General features: G+C 44.8%; 1 protein-coding gene across 1 annotated transcript; it reads left to right on the top strand.

Annotated features, from left to right (window-relative positions):
• Positions 1–12,467: 12,467 nt before the first annotated feature.
• cox7c (cytochrome c oxidase subunit 7C) lies at positions 12,468–14,213 on the top strand. The gene is made up of 3 exons (XM_084947432.1): positions 12,468–12,639; positions 13,539–13,686; positions 14,115–14,213. The coding sequence occupies exons 1-2, from the start codon at positions 12,565–12,567 to the stop codon at positions 13,653–13,655; spliced, it is 192 nt and encodes a 63-aa protein (XP_084803558.1). The 5' UTR covers positions 12,468–12,564; the 3' UTR covers positions 13,656–13,686; positions 14,115–14,213.
• Positions 14,214–14,890: the final 677 nt, after the last annotated feature.

Raw genomic sequence — 14,890 nt, 5'->3', positions numbered from 1 at the left:
CGAGGCAGGGATGGATTTCGGGACTGTGCCACTAACCTTATACAACAAGTAGACAATGTAATAACATCAATATTTATAGCCGGGTGTGATGACATTGTTTGTGATGTGCACCCAGCCCCCGGGATGATTCCCAGTCCTTTATTGCTTTGCAACAGATTGTGCTGACAATGAGAGGGCAGACACGTGACAGCAGGCCAGGTGATGACCCTGCACTGATGGATGTGGCAGCCATGACGATGGGAACCAGCTTGCCGTGACATCCAGCATCATAGCAGACAATGTCAGAGCTATCCTAAGACTTGTCAAGAGAACAGCATTTTATTAGCTGTCAACACGGGAATGAAACGTTTACTTTGGTCTGAAACATGATCTACTGAGGGTGACACAATACAGGCATCACACACAATAGTAGTTACACCGGTACATCAGGCCAGGGGTAAATTTTGGAGGAAACTCCAACTTAGTCCTGTTTATTAAATACTAAGGTTTACAGTGAAAATTAGACATTTATTAACAATTAAAGCACTACTTCAGTCACTTCTTTAAAAGGTCAAAACAGCAATTTTGAAAGTCTTCCCAAGGTGGTCTTCAAATAAGTAAGCGAACTCAAAAGATTTAATTTTGCAAGACACTATTGTCAGATTCTCCACGTTGAATGATTAATTCTTCCTGCTCATTCATAACAGAGAACATTGGTCTCCTCTTTCTATAATAAATTTCTGTCTGCATTCAGAAATTGTTTTCAGGCAGTCAGATGTGGAAAATATTAAATTGGTTCATACATAGAATTCGTGTAAATTGTCTTTCTTTCATTATGTGAAAAATGGATGAAAAGAAACTTTCTATATTTTTTTTCAATGTCTTAGAAAGTCCATCTGTAAACCAGTCTCGCCGTCTTCACCCATCTCAGCATTGCCTTTGGAACTGATTTGAATGAATAGGCTGTATTTTTAATTAAAAACCTTAATGTTTTAAATCGGCACTCAGTTCTGAAAATGATCATTTAAAAAAAAGGCTGGTGAGCCACAGTTTGATCCAAACACTTCCTACACCAGACAATTACAGTGGTTATCTAACGGAATTTTACTTGACATGCACCCTTTGCATAGCAAGTTTAAATTTATTCCTTTTGAACAAAGGTTTATAGTCTCAAAATGCAGAAGAAGGTGGAAAAATAGTTCAGGCAGCTTTTCTGTCCCACAAGTAGGTTTTACAGGAGCTGCTTCTCAGCCTCTAGACAGTATAAAGCTAATATAAAAGGTAATTTGGCAGCTGAAATTAACAGTATCACCAGAAGGACATTATCAAATGAAGAATTAAAAGTGACAGAGGACACCACCTTCCACTACCTCCCACCACTCCACCATAGTCCTTTACTGTGTGCTTTACCACATTACATTGTGTTATACTATACTAAACCAGTTTAGACGCCACTATTTTCATACAACCATTAATAACAGAAATTCGAGTTAGTTAAATCTGTTTTTTAAAGACATTTAAAATCTCGAAATAGCCAAATAACCTAAGCAACTCATCCTGTGCAGAGCCATTGACTGATTTGAAATAAAAAAAAATACATTACAGGCTTTGAATTTCCATTTAATCAAATGCTCCATCTCTGAGAGTGACGTTATCACACATTAAACCACTTTTTCCCCCTTGAAAATACAACCATTGTACCTAGCTGGCAGATTGCAATCCAGACTCCATGAAAACGGTTGTGTGTTTGATGATGTTTGTTGAGTTGTTTGAAATGCTGCATTTTAAATTATCTTCCTTTAAAAAAAAGAGAAAGGATCTCTATTTATGTTTGCTCCACTTCAGTAGAAAAGCTCATGAAAAGAACCACGACAACAACTTTATTGATATGCCCATGCACGAATGACAGGAATGATGGTACGTGTGTGGGCTGACAGAAGAGATGGCAATAATTTCTTGAAATGTTGACCAAATATTTCCACTGCATCAGATAGAAGCAATCCCACGCTATAGAACAAACACACGAGAAAAGTGGGTATTTCTTGTACATAAACTAAACCAGTTATAAGGTTTTTTTTTCTTGGTGTTGGTTTGTGTGGCTACATTTGGGCTTCTTGGTCAGAACGTCAGAGACACTGTGCTGTGCTGGCCCAAGTAAAATTATTCCAGCGGCAACTCCTAAAGTGTGTGCGTTGAGTGATGTAAACAAAGAAGATCAGTTAAAAATGTTTGGATTCTTTTTTTTTTTTTTCAAAGCTTCTGTTCTTTGTATTTTTTTATTTTCCAAGAAATCTACAGAAAAGTAAAATTTTTGTTTATGAAATTTTATTAACCCAACTTCAGGAATAAAGGCAATTTTGGCATAATCAATGGTAGATCAGTTTCCATGTTTAAAGGACTGCCGTGGCGCAGGATATGTAATTGTCTACACTTCAATGGATACACACAACAATGATTAAAAAACCTGAATACTGATCAGTTTTTCAATCAGTATAGTATAATCAGTGTCAATGTGATTATAAAAATAAATATACAGTTTGTATTCTCAATTTCCATATCTTTAAAAGATGTATGCACATTATATGTCACTCATCCAAGTGACATCTTCAGTCATATGCACATTATAGATGCATAAATAATAACATTTGTTGTAAATCTATTGCGAAGTTGGCAAAAAGGTTTGTAAAACCTTGTTACAGTATAAAGTGTGTGAAACACGATACTTGATCTTGGCTTAGTCCATCTCCTAACAATTAATTGCAAGCATTCAAAACCAAAGACTGGTCTGCTTCATTGTTGATTTGTCCTCTCTGAGCAAATGTCAGGCATAGTGTTGGAGCTCACCGCTCCAGGATTACAGACAACTTGACATTAACCAAACAACTGCAAATAATCTTTTAAATCTTACTTTATTGACCCTTTTCTTTTGTTTAAAAATTTCAGGATGTGTGGTTCAGCCCTTGCAGAACTCGTAGGCCAGCAACTGGATTTCAGGAGGGGTGTCTACGCAATGTCAGGAAAAGGCTTCGTTCTATCAGGAAGAAGAATTCAGAACCAAAGGAACCCCAAGAAAATGTTCATCTTGCCTGGTACTAGAAGATAGATTTGTTTCTGCTTTTTGCAGCAATCTAAGGTCTGTTGATGGCTGCTTCGAAGGATTTTTTGTTTTTGATACAGGTTACCCAAAGTCATGCATCCAGGTTTGGGAATTCCTTCACACTGTCATCTATCCCAGGAATAGATGAATCCCAGGACATGAATCAAATATGGTCAAATGAATGAGGGCTCATTTAGCTATGAAGCATAAAATGTTGCTCATAAAGGTGCATGAAATGATCTGACAGGGAGATTCCCTCTTGCCACTTTTCCAAAGTGTTGATGTATGTTAAGTACTGAAAAAATCATGAATTCATCAGTTTTTTAAAGTTAAAGGTTTTTACATGTAATTTGCTCTAACAACAGAGAGGGCTTTACATAGCATGTCTTCATGTGTATTAACATGTACATGTGCTGAAACCAAAGACTGATTTGAAGTAACGTATATAATATAATGAATTACATACTTTTTTTATGCTTGCATTTTACTTTCATTGATATATTTTGTATGAATTTTGCTGTCTATGTTCTATGTATCATATGGCAATAAAAAGATTTTTTGAGAAAATCTGTTTTGAATCTAGTTTTTACATGCTGAATTTTCTAGTAAGTAGAAACCTTAACCCAAGCGTTAATGGTAATATAACCCTTGTGATGGGTTCTGAGTTTCAATTTTTGGCAACCTCAACTTTAAACATTGGTCAATTTAACCTAATTTTTATTAACCTCAACTTTAAACATTGGTCAATTTAACCTAATTTTTATTAACCTCAACTTTAAACATTTGTCAATTTAACCTAATTTTTATTGACCTCAACTTTAAACGTTGGTCAGATTAACCCAATTTTTAGATAGTTATCCTAACCCAGTGTGCTGGGTCAAACCAGTAACCCAACCCTGTTAAGTTCAAACAACCCAGCATTGGTTTACAAATTGGGTCATTTTTAACCGAGCATTTTTTTAGGGTGTATAATGTCATGTAAGAATCTGACTTTGTTTATATTAATTTTATCTTTTTTTAAAAAAATAACGCCAATATATTTTTATGTTGGTATATGTAAACAGTGTGATATATTAACTTCAGCAAGTAAAAATTGATTTTACTTTTTAACCCACTGGGAAAAAACAATTTATGTCGTGTTTAAATTGCCGTACTGCTGATAACAATGAATAATGGATTTTTGAAAAAGTTCATATTTTTTCCATTTACGGTTATAATTTCTTTTCTTTCCTATATTTGAAAAACAAAATAACATCAGCTCCCCCATGTTCCAATTTTCCTTGTTTCCTAAGTTAATATTAATAATATGTATTTGAAAAAAAGACTACACGACGATTTGTACCATGCCATTAGAGTGTGAACTGATTCGCAACATTTCTCTGTGTGAGAAGAAACAGGAGAAGCACTGCCAGAGTCTGACAAAATGACCCCAAGAGGGCGGGTCGTCCGCTTGTTTGTGACCAAACTGTGAGAAACATACTGCATAAGAGTGGCATGAGGGCCCAAAGGCCTTTAGTGCAACCTGTGCCCACAGCCCAAGATTGTGCGGTTTGTCTGACATTTGTCAGAGACCACCAGAACCGACAGATATAAAAGTGTATGAAGAAACTGTGGTGAACACACAGGTATGATCTGGGGAGACATAGCCTTTACGCATAAAATGTAACATTCCAACTTCCCCCTTAGTGTGTTTGTTGGGCAGCTTAGATAATGTCACTTCAGAAAAGAATATAGCCCATATGGTTTTCACTGCCCAATGCATAGCCAAGAAAACAGTCCTCATGAACTGGAAAAATAAAAATAATCTTAATTCTAACCAATATAGAAATTATCTATTAAATTACATTAGTCTTGATACAGCCTCTGCCACCACATCAGATCAATTGCTCTGGGCTCCTTTGATCAGCTCCATCACCTAGTGGGGGTGGGGGGGTCATAGTTTGGTCCCGCCTTCACTGTTGTGATTGGTGTGGGGGTAGGGACAGGCTTAGGGCGTCGGGGGGTTCCCCGGAGGCATCTTTCTTGGGGGGCTCAACCCGGGGTAGCGGTCATGTCCAATTAGGGGCTCTGTTGGCTCTCAGGTGACGGTTTCCTCGTGGATGCGTGCAGCGGGGCTAGGGGAGGGTCTGTGCTGACGGACGTGGGTTACTGACCTGGTAGCCTGGCTGCCCCTGGGTGGGTCCGGGATGGGCGTGAGGTTCTGGGGGCGCTCCGTCTCTGGGCTGGGGCGCTGGCTGGGCCTCGGGGGCTTGGGTCCTGGTTGGTGTGTTGCCGGGGTTGTGGGCGGGTGGGTGCATGGGGGCCCGGCCCTGGCGCAGGGTGCCGCCGGTGCGTCGAGCCACCTGGGGGGCTCTTCAACTGGTGAGGGAGGTTGTCACATCTTGCAGGAGCTTTCCTCTCTTCAGGAACTCTCTCTGCAGGAGGGGGAGATACAGGAGAGGTGGAGGAAGATCTCAGCCTGGGCGTCTATTGTCTTATGTAGTCTGGAAGATGAGTGGATGATGGGGTGGGTGCAGTTTTCTCTGTGGTGGGGTTGGGTGGACTGTCCCGGGCTCTGTGGGGCCGGGCGGCGCTGCTGCACTGGGCCCCAGTCTGGATGGGCCTGGGCCCCCTTTCCCTGGCGGGTCGCGGAGTATGGGGGTGCCTACTGGGGTCAGCGGGGGAGCTGGCCCCAGGGAGGGGTCACTTGCCCCTCCCTTCCTTCCCTCCCCATCTCCAGCTGCCTCCCTCTTCCCGCTCCACCACAACCACCCACACATGCAGGGCCTTGGAGTAGGGGTGTGTCACCAGGGTGCAGAGGAGGCTACCCCCCCCCGTCCCCTTCTGGCTGCCTCTGCCTCAATTTTATCCCACAACTTAGACATTCACATTACTCACACTCTCATTACACATACATATAGGATCTTGGGGGTGGGCACGCTACACGGAATCCAAATTACCATCAGGGTGTACACCTCACCCCTGGCGTCGTTGCCCACCTCTCAATTTTAAATACACGTAGACATTGAGGGCTATCAGGAGGGGCTATGCGCTTACCTGCTGCTCTCTGGCAGGTAGCTCCATGCCCTCCTGGGTTTTAAATGCACCTTAGAACACACATGCATCAACACTACAATGAGCGGGTGGAGGGAGGTTTGGAGTCTTCTCTCACCCCCGTTCTCTGCGGCCTGCTGGAGCGGGGGGGCTAGAAGGAGGAGTTGGCCGTCCGACTGCGGTCTGGAGTGTGGGGCCTCCCTGCTGCTGCGGAGTCGGGGCGGTCTGCCTCTCCCCACCGCAGGGAAAAGGGTAACACCACCTGGGTCTGGGTGCAGTTCCCCCCTCCAGGGGCAAGGGTACCTAGACCCGGTTCGTAGAGTACGCTTGGGGAGTGTGATCGTGTGTACAGCGTCTCTTTATGTTTGTCTCCACATTGGTTGAGTGTGGAGTAAGTGCATATGAGAGCATGAGGGTGGGAATGGATGTTTGTATCTGTGTGTGCCTGTATGTCTGTGTCTATATGTCAGGTTGGGTATCAGACGCCACCTCTCTGGGGACATCTCAGGCCCTCCAAGGTTTGGAGGCCTATCTCCCCCCACCACTTCCCCTGCCAGTGGCGGACTCCCTCAGACATCGGTGCGTTGGTGGTTCTTTGTGTCTGGGGATGGGCGTCCAGGTACACACCGGCTCACTCCTTGGCGGCCGCTTATCGGGGCCTGGAGCCTGGGGCTCGCTCGGGCCACTTCGGAGGTGGGGTGCCCCCGGCCTCTCGGCCTGGGGCTCGGTCACTCAGGCACAGCTGGCTGCCGGCGGAGCTCACGGGCGCGTCACTGCAACCCCCCCGGCTTCTGCTCCGCGGCTGCTGGGTGAGCCCTCATCTGGGACTCTCCTCAGCTCTTTCTGGGATAGTGGCGCGGCTGCCCCTCTGTTGGTCTTCCTTGGTCTCTTGTGTTCTGAGGGCCTCTGGATGTCTGGAGTTTTGATCTCCTCCATACCTGCTTCATGCCCTGGAGGACGGGGCAGTGGCTCCCCACACCCTCTAGCAGATCATTACATGAAGGAACCTTTTAAAAAAACAAGCGCGTCCATGCTCACAGGTGTACACACGGGTGATCACACCCACAAACTACACCCTTTTTGGCTCCTACCTCAAAGCACACTGTGTTCTGTTGATCTTATGTGCTGCACAATAATGTTTAATATTTAGTATTTACTGTCATATTCCCATATATCATTGTGATGTTGTTTATTCTATTACTCTTGTTCTCTTCTGCTTGTTTTCTTTTTTCTTTCTCAACAGGTGATCCAGGTGATCGATAGATGCATTTTTTTTTCTTTTCTTTTTTTTTCTGCCCATTCTGTTGGTTTTTGTTTTTTGCCCTTGTCCCTCTTCTCACCTGTTTTTCTTTCCCTCTTTCTTTCTCCCCTTTCTTTCCCCCAGTCAAGTCTGTCCCGTATTCAGCAAGTGAAAATAAAATAAACAATAAAAGGTGAATCAAATGGACCATTACGGCAAGGCTGGGATGGTCAATTTGGTAAAGTAAATCCGTTGGGCATCTTTCTTCACCTTTAGACAATAATTCTGATGACAAAAGAGCCAAACGGGACAGGCAAAAAGAAAAAGAAAAGAAAAAAAAAAAAAAAAAAAAAAGGTATGATCTGGGGAGACATAGCCTTTACGCATACCCATTACACAGACTTTCACATCTTAGCTAAAGATACCCTGACTAATGTTATTTATGGGGATAAAATCCTCAGAATCCCAGTACAAACATATGCTGGTGCAGTGTCTTGGTGCAGGACAATTCCTGAACTCATGTGAACGCAGTATTTAGGCAGTTTCTGGATGTCAAAGGCATTGACTGGCCCTCGGGCTTAGCCAGCCTGAATCCAACTGCAAACCTCAGGGGAGTATATCACTTTATCGACATCATCAAATAACGCTGAGGACTGTCAAGGACCCAAATGTGGGATTAGATCCTCCAGGACACATCCGCTGTCTCATCAGGATGCATGCCCAGATGTTAGCTCACGCTTTTTGCATGTCCAGATGTTATCTCGTGCTTTTTTGCTGAAGTTCTTGTCACAAGAACTCCAGCAAAAAGCAAAACTAGAAAAAAAATCATTCAGGAGGGATAAGAAGAGAGCAATGGTCTGTGGACACCACCTGCAAAACCATCCCCTTTTTGGAGGTTGAGTTATAGTTGCCTATCCAGTGCACCTGTTGTCACTGATTTATGCTTCCTAAGTAGACAGACTGAGATCCCTGAAGTTTACTAAGTAGCTTGGTTAAATAATTAGAAAAGCCAAATTAAGTGCACATTTAAGGAATGAAAGAAACACTGAAAGAACACTCATGCTTAATTGTTGAGTTGAATGAAAATGACTGCGGTATTTTGAGGACATGACGAACACGGTGTGCGTGTGTGTGTGTGTGTGTGTGTCCCTGCTACCAACTGCCATGCTTTTGCTTTAATGAGGAACAGAACTACAAAGGTAGCCAACTAAGCCCTTCTTTACATGTAATGTGTACTTTTTTTTTCCAACAAGGACTGTGCATATCAGAGCGAAAATGTGTGTAACCTCTCTATGCAGCAGTGAGAGTTTGGGTTTTCAAATTTTATTTAATGCATCAGAACAATACAGGACAAATAAAAGAGTAGCAAATGGCAAATAAGTCAAGGTACTGCAGGGAAGCAAACACATAACACATAACAGATAACCTAGTGTGGAGGTTGCAATATGTTTTAGCTCAGGTTTCTGCACTTTGATAACTTTCATATGACACTGAAACCTGTGAAACTGATATTCATCTTCCAAATTAACAGCCATCATAAATTTTTTTTTTTTTTTTTTTTTTGTGTCCCGTTTGGATCTTTAGCCATCAGAATTGTTGTCTTAAGGCCAAGAAAGATGCCAAGCGGATTTATTTTACCAAGTGGATCATCATGGCCTTGCCATATTGGTCCATTTGATTGACCTTTATTATAATTATGAATTTATTTTATTTTCGGTTGCTACAAACGGGACAGACATGACTGGGGGATAGGACAGGGAGAAAGAATGAAAGAAAGAGAGGGAGAGAAAGAAAACCAAAGGGGAGAAGAGACGGTGTGAAGGGGAGGAAGAAAGGAAAAAACAAACAAACAAACAAACAAACAAAACACCTGGATCACCTGTATGGAGAAAAAAAACAGAAGAGAAAGCAAACAACAAAGAGCAACATAATAAAAACAGCACCATCACAATAAACTAGCTAGCAGTAGATAACAGTAGATACTAAATAATAAACGATATTGTGCAGCACGCAAGATAGACAGCGCACAATGTGCTTTGAGGCAGAAGCCAAGAAAGGTGTAGTCCGCGTCTGTGAACACCCGTGTGTACACCTGTGTGCATACCTGTGTGGATCAGCATGCTTGTATTCCAAAGGTTTCTCCATGTAACGATCTGCTAGGGAGTGTGGGGAGCCATAGCCCCGTCCACCAGGGTATGAAGCAGGTATGGAGGAGATCCAGGCCCCAGATATCCAGAGGCCCCAGAGTACAAGGACCCGAGGAGGACCACCAAAGGGGGGGAAACCGTGCCACCCTCCTGGGAAGAGCTGAGTAGAGCCCCAAAGGAGAGGTCACCCCGCAGCTACGGAGCAGAGGCCAGAGGGGGTTGCAGTGGCGTGCCCGCGGGCCCTGCCGGCAGCCAGCTGTGCCAGAGAGGACCGAGCTTCAGGCCCAGAGGCCAGAGGCCTGAGGGCATCCCACCCCCCGGAAGGAGCCCAGCCGGGCCACAGGCGCCCGGCCCCGCCAATCGGCCACCGGGAGTGAGCCGGTATATGCATGAGCGCCCAGCCCCAGACGACAAGGACCACCAACACACCAACGTCTGAGGGCATCAGCCACCGGCAGGGAGTGTGGTGAGGGGAGATAGGCCTCCGTACTTCAGAGGGCCTGAGATGTACCCAGAGAGGTTGAGTCTAAGACCCAACCTGACATATAGACACAGACAAACAGGCACACGCGGACACAGACGTGCATTCCCACCCCCATATGCACAACCAAATACTCGGCACTCACCCAACGTGTAGACAGACACAAATAGACACTGCACAGACAGTCGCACTCCCCAAACATACACTATATCCCAGGTCCAGGTACCCCCGCCCCCAGAGGGGCAAGCCGCACCTAGACCCAGGAGATGTAACCCTTCTCTCTGGGGTGGAGGCAAGCGGACCACCTCCTTATCTGCAGTAGCAGGGAGGCCCCGCATCCCAGACCCCAGTCTGACGGCCAGCACCTCCTCCCAGCCCCCCAGCCCTGACGGCTAACAGAACCGGGGTGAGTGAAGACCTCAAACCTCCCTACGCCCGCTCATATGTAGTGTTGCTGTGTGCTGTTCTAAAGTGCATTTAAAACTCAGGAGAGCATGGTACTAGCTTCCTCTCAGAGAGCAGCACGGCTCCTCCCGAAAACCCTTAGTGTCTAAATGCATTTAAAATTGAGGGTAGGGCACCAGTGCCAGAGGTGGGTTGGAGTACAACGACCATCCTCTGGATGCTGTAAAACGTGCCCACCCCCAAGGCCCTATATGTATGTGTTATGTGAGAGTGTGAGTAATGTGGATGTCTAGGTTGCAGAATAAAATTGAGGCACAGGCGGCCAGAAGGGGACAGAGGGGGAGTGCCTCCCCTGCACCCTGGTGACATACCTGCACCCCAAGCCCTGCGTGTGTGGGTGGGTGTGGTAGAGCGGGAATAGGGAGGCAACTGAGAATGGGGAGGGAAGAAAGGGAGGGGCAAGCGGCCCCTCCCTGGGGCCAGCTCCCCCGCTGACCCCAGTAGGCACCCCCACGCTCTGGAACCCACCAGGGCAAGGGGGCCCAGGCCCATCCGGACCGGGGCCCGCAGCAGCAGCACCGCCCAGCCCCACAGAGTCCGGGGCAGCCCACCCGACTCCACCCCAGAGAAAACTGCACCCACCCCATCATCCAATCATCTCCCAAACTACACAAGACAATAGACACCCAGGTTGAGTTCATTCTCCCCCTCTCCTATATCTCTCCCCCCACCTGCAGAGTGAGCTCCTGTAGTGAGGAGACCACCTGCAAAGATATAACAACCTCCCCACCAGTTAGAGAGCCCCCTAGTTGGGCCGATGCACCAGAGGTCCCCTGCACTGGGGCTGAGCCCCCCTGCACCCACCCGCCCACTGCTCCGGCGACACAACAGCCAGGACCCAAGCCCCCAAGGCCCGGCCAGCACCCCAGACCGGTGGGCGGAGCACCCCCAGACCCCTAAGCCTCCACGCCCGTCCCGGACCCTCCCAGGGGCAGCCAGGCTACCAGGCCAGTAACCAACGTCCGCCAGCACAGACCCTCCCCCATCTCCGCTGTACGCAGCCACAAGGAAAACACCATCCAAGAGCCCCAGAGCTTCTAACCAGGTCATGGCCACATCCCCCAGGTTAGGCCCTCCAGGGAAACGTCCCTAGGGACTCCCCAGACGCCCTAAGGCCGTCCCTACCGCCATATCAACCACAATAGCGAAGGCAGGACCAAACCATGACCCCCCACCCCCACTAGGTGATGAAGCCGATCAAAGGAGCCCAAAGGGATTGATCAAATGTGATGGCAGAGGTTGTATCAAGACTAATGATTTATGACAGCCGTCATAAATTAATGAATTAAACATCCTTCAAAATGCAGAACCCAGTTTGTAGTATTAATCAGTGAAAAGGTTGCAGCAATACTGCATAGGGATGGCTGAACCATCTGCTCTCAGTAAGTCTGCTCCTTCTCTCTCTCTCTCTCTCTCTCTCTGTCTCAGTATTTCCTTAGCAATGATATGTTTGTGACAAATGCTGAAAAATGAAGATAGCTTATCAACCAATACTTTTTTACTCCAATGAAGCCCGCAAGGACACGCACTGAAACACTGAAGTTAATTTAATCCCCAGATCACTATCTCTCCATACTTTCAAATAAAGAAAGTGACATCTGCTGCCTTACCTACACATGGATTATTTTTAATAACTGACTCTGAAACAGTGTCAATCACATGTGCTAAACGACGTGAGCAGCATAACCACCCTTAGCCATTATATCTCCACTTTAGTTAATGTATGCCGTTCTGAGAGGAATGGGTTCCTTCACATTTGAAATCCCATGATAACTGAAAAACCGCAAATCGATGTCGTTGTCTGTCTGTGGATGAGACAGCATAGTGTGAAACGTTTTTCTCTCTGTGATGAAAGATCTCAAAGGCAAATATAGCCTAAACAACTTTTTTTTATATTTTTCTTGCTTGCTTGCTTTTTTATACCTAATGGATTATAATCATTATGGGGGGAAAAAAACAAAACAAAACAAAACCTGTAGTCGCTTCGGATACAATTGAACTACATTTCCCATACACATTAGAGTCTTTTCCCACAATTCTTTGCGCCGCTCCACGGCTCACTGCTGAAACAAGAAGGTCGCACTCTTTAACAGTGTACTGAATCAGAGGAGAGACTTCCACAATGCTCGGACAAGCTGTGAGGCGATTCGCAACGTCTGCTGTTCGTTCTTCACACTATGCTGAAGGACCAGGAAAGGTGAGACCACTTCCTGACAGCAGCAGTTTTACCATAATGGTGGTATTTTGTGATGAGGCCTTGTGTGTACATACAGCCTTGACGTTAGCTAGCGGTACTTGGAGGTCATGCCTGTCAGTTGACAAGAGCGTGATTGTATATCGAGCCAAAATAGCCGGGCTTTGGTTATTTTATATTCTACATCTACGTTACCTCCAGTTTCTGGTAACAGATTATATAAACTTGTGGCAGCAAAGACAGAATTGATGACAGGGACTGCGAACTGTTGGCTAGCATTAGCCATGCTAGTCGGTTTGTGGCGACACCGGTAAAGGCTTTTAGCTTGCTATGTAACCTACCTACTTTGGTTTCAAAGTTAAGCAAATTTTCCAATCTGAAATGTATATTGAGAGGCTTAAAAGTCTCGTAAACACTAAATTGCGGATCTATTCGCATAGCAGGAATCTTAATTCCTGTACAAGCTGTGCTTCCGCCTCCTGCTAAGGTCAGAGCAGTGAGGGAGGAAGAGAGGTGCGCTTAACTAAGAGTTCACCCTCTATACTAGTAAGCATCTATCAAAATTTCTGGTGATTTAAAAAGTGCAAATGACCAAAGCATTCCAGTTTTCCAAGTGTACATATACATATTTATTGCAAGGAATATATATTGTAATGCATGTTAGTCTTGGCTATTAAAGAAAACATTGCTCTGGGAGCTTTATTGCATTTTTTATTTACACACAGACTTATTACAGATCAGGGCCAACTGTAGCTTCTTTCTAATATTAAGGTGCACTATGGCGCTCTATTTGTCTTGTCTATAATTCTGATCATTCACATGTGTAGTAATTGTGGTTCAGTGAACTATGTTCCATTTTCTAAGCAGTTGCCTACATTGTAATGGTCTTGTCTTTTTTACAGAACCTGCCATTTTCTGTGGACAACAAGTGGCGTCTGCTGGGCATGATGGTGCTTTTCTTCGGCAGTGGCTTTGCATTCCCCTTTATTGTCGTCAGACATCAGATCCTGAAGAAGTAAAATGGCCCAGTGTTGTAATTCAGCCTTCAAGGTAATTACACCTGCCGTTTTTATCAAGCCCCATCTGCTTTTCGTTAAAATGTCAGGATGATGGGTGGCAGTTTCCTCGACATCGGTTTGTATAGTGACCTCAGATGATCGCAGTCCTTCACTGCACCTCTTTAGCCTTTTTCTGCTGTGGCATATCTTAAATAAATTACCTGTATGTCTGAGAGTGACAGTAACAAATGTCACGTGGGTTCATATTGCTGCTATGTTGTGCAGATAAGCTCGCACTTCAGCGAGTTAATGTGACAGTTTATTGCAGACATCGATTTGTATCAGGTGGAAGCGGGTCAGAATTGTTGTTGTCACATTTTCTCGTCACTGGTGTTTACTCAGAAATTGCTTTTCTGACAACCTGGCGTATGCAAGTCATCTTATCGCTTACTTCCCCCATTTTCTTGTTCTTTCCCGCAGGTTGGCAGCTGGAACATATTTATCCATCAGAGTTCTATCGACGCTGAAGAATGGGAATCACCTAATTTTCTTTGTAAATAAAGTCTCCTAAAATGAGAATATCCTTGTCCATGTTTCTTGCACAGCTTCCATACATGTATGCACATTGTTTAAAAGAGTCAACAGTGATTCCAGTTAGCTAATAAATTATAAATTATGAAACTTACTAAATGGGTTATTTCCTGGCAATAATGGGCTTCCACTGAAAAACCAGGGGCTGTTTTTGGCTATAATTGGTGTTTAACCTGCAGCATTAAATGTGATTTTTAGTTGTGTACTGTTGTTCACAGCCAGATTAAAATTCTCCAGATTAATTGGTTTTAATGCAGCCTTGTGTAAGCACATTTTGTTTAGACTGGCCTCATGTTGAGTCTACAGACAACGCATGAAAGTAGGTGGTAAATTTAAATCCTTTGTCATAAGCTCCTGAAAGCAGTGAATAAAGTGGGAGATTAAAAATCAGTGTGAGGGGGTTTGCAGAAAAGAATCCAGTCCTCCTGGTCTTAGAACTCTGATACGTTATTGTTCCAGCCCCCATCCACCACTCTGTGGCTCGGCGCTTCAGTTAAATTCAACTGAATAACCTTTTCAGTTCAATTAACCCTGTGCTGCTGGCTATAATTATCCAAGGACAAAGTATTAAAAAGGGTGGTGTAGCTGCTCAGTTGGTTTGGAGGGGTAATGTAAAAGTTAAGAGGCTTTCTGTGTATATCCATTCAGGTCTCCCACGTGCCTGC

Source organism: Perissodus microlepis, chromosome 12 (assembly GCF_051167445.1).
Source record: "Perissodus microlepis isolate ML-2025 ecotype Zambia chromosome 12, ASM5116744v1, whole genome shotgun sequence".
NCBI lineage: Eukaryota > Metazoa > Chordata > Actinopteri > Cichliformes > Cichlidae > Perissodus > Perissodus microlepis.
The sequence above is the reverse complement of the archived record's forward strand: the minus strand, read 5'-3'. Positions and strand labels throughout refer to the sequence as shown.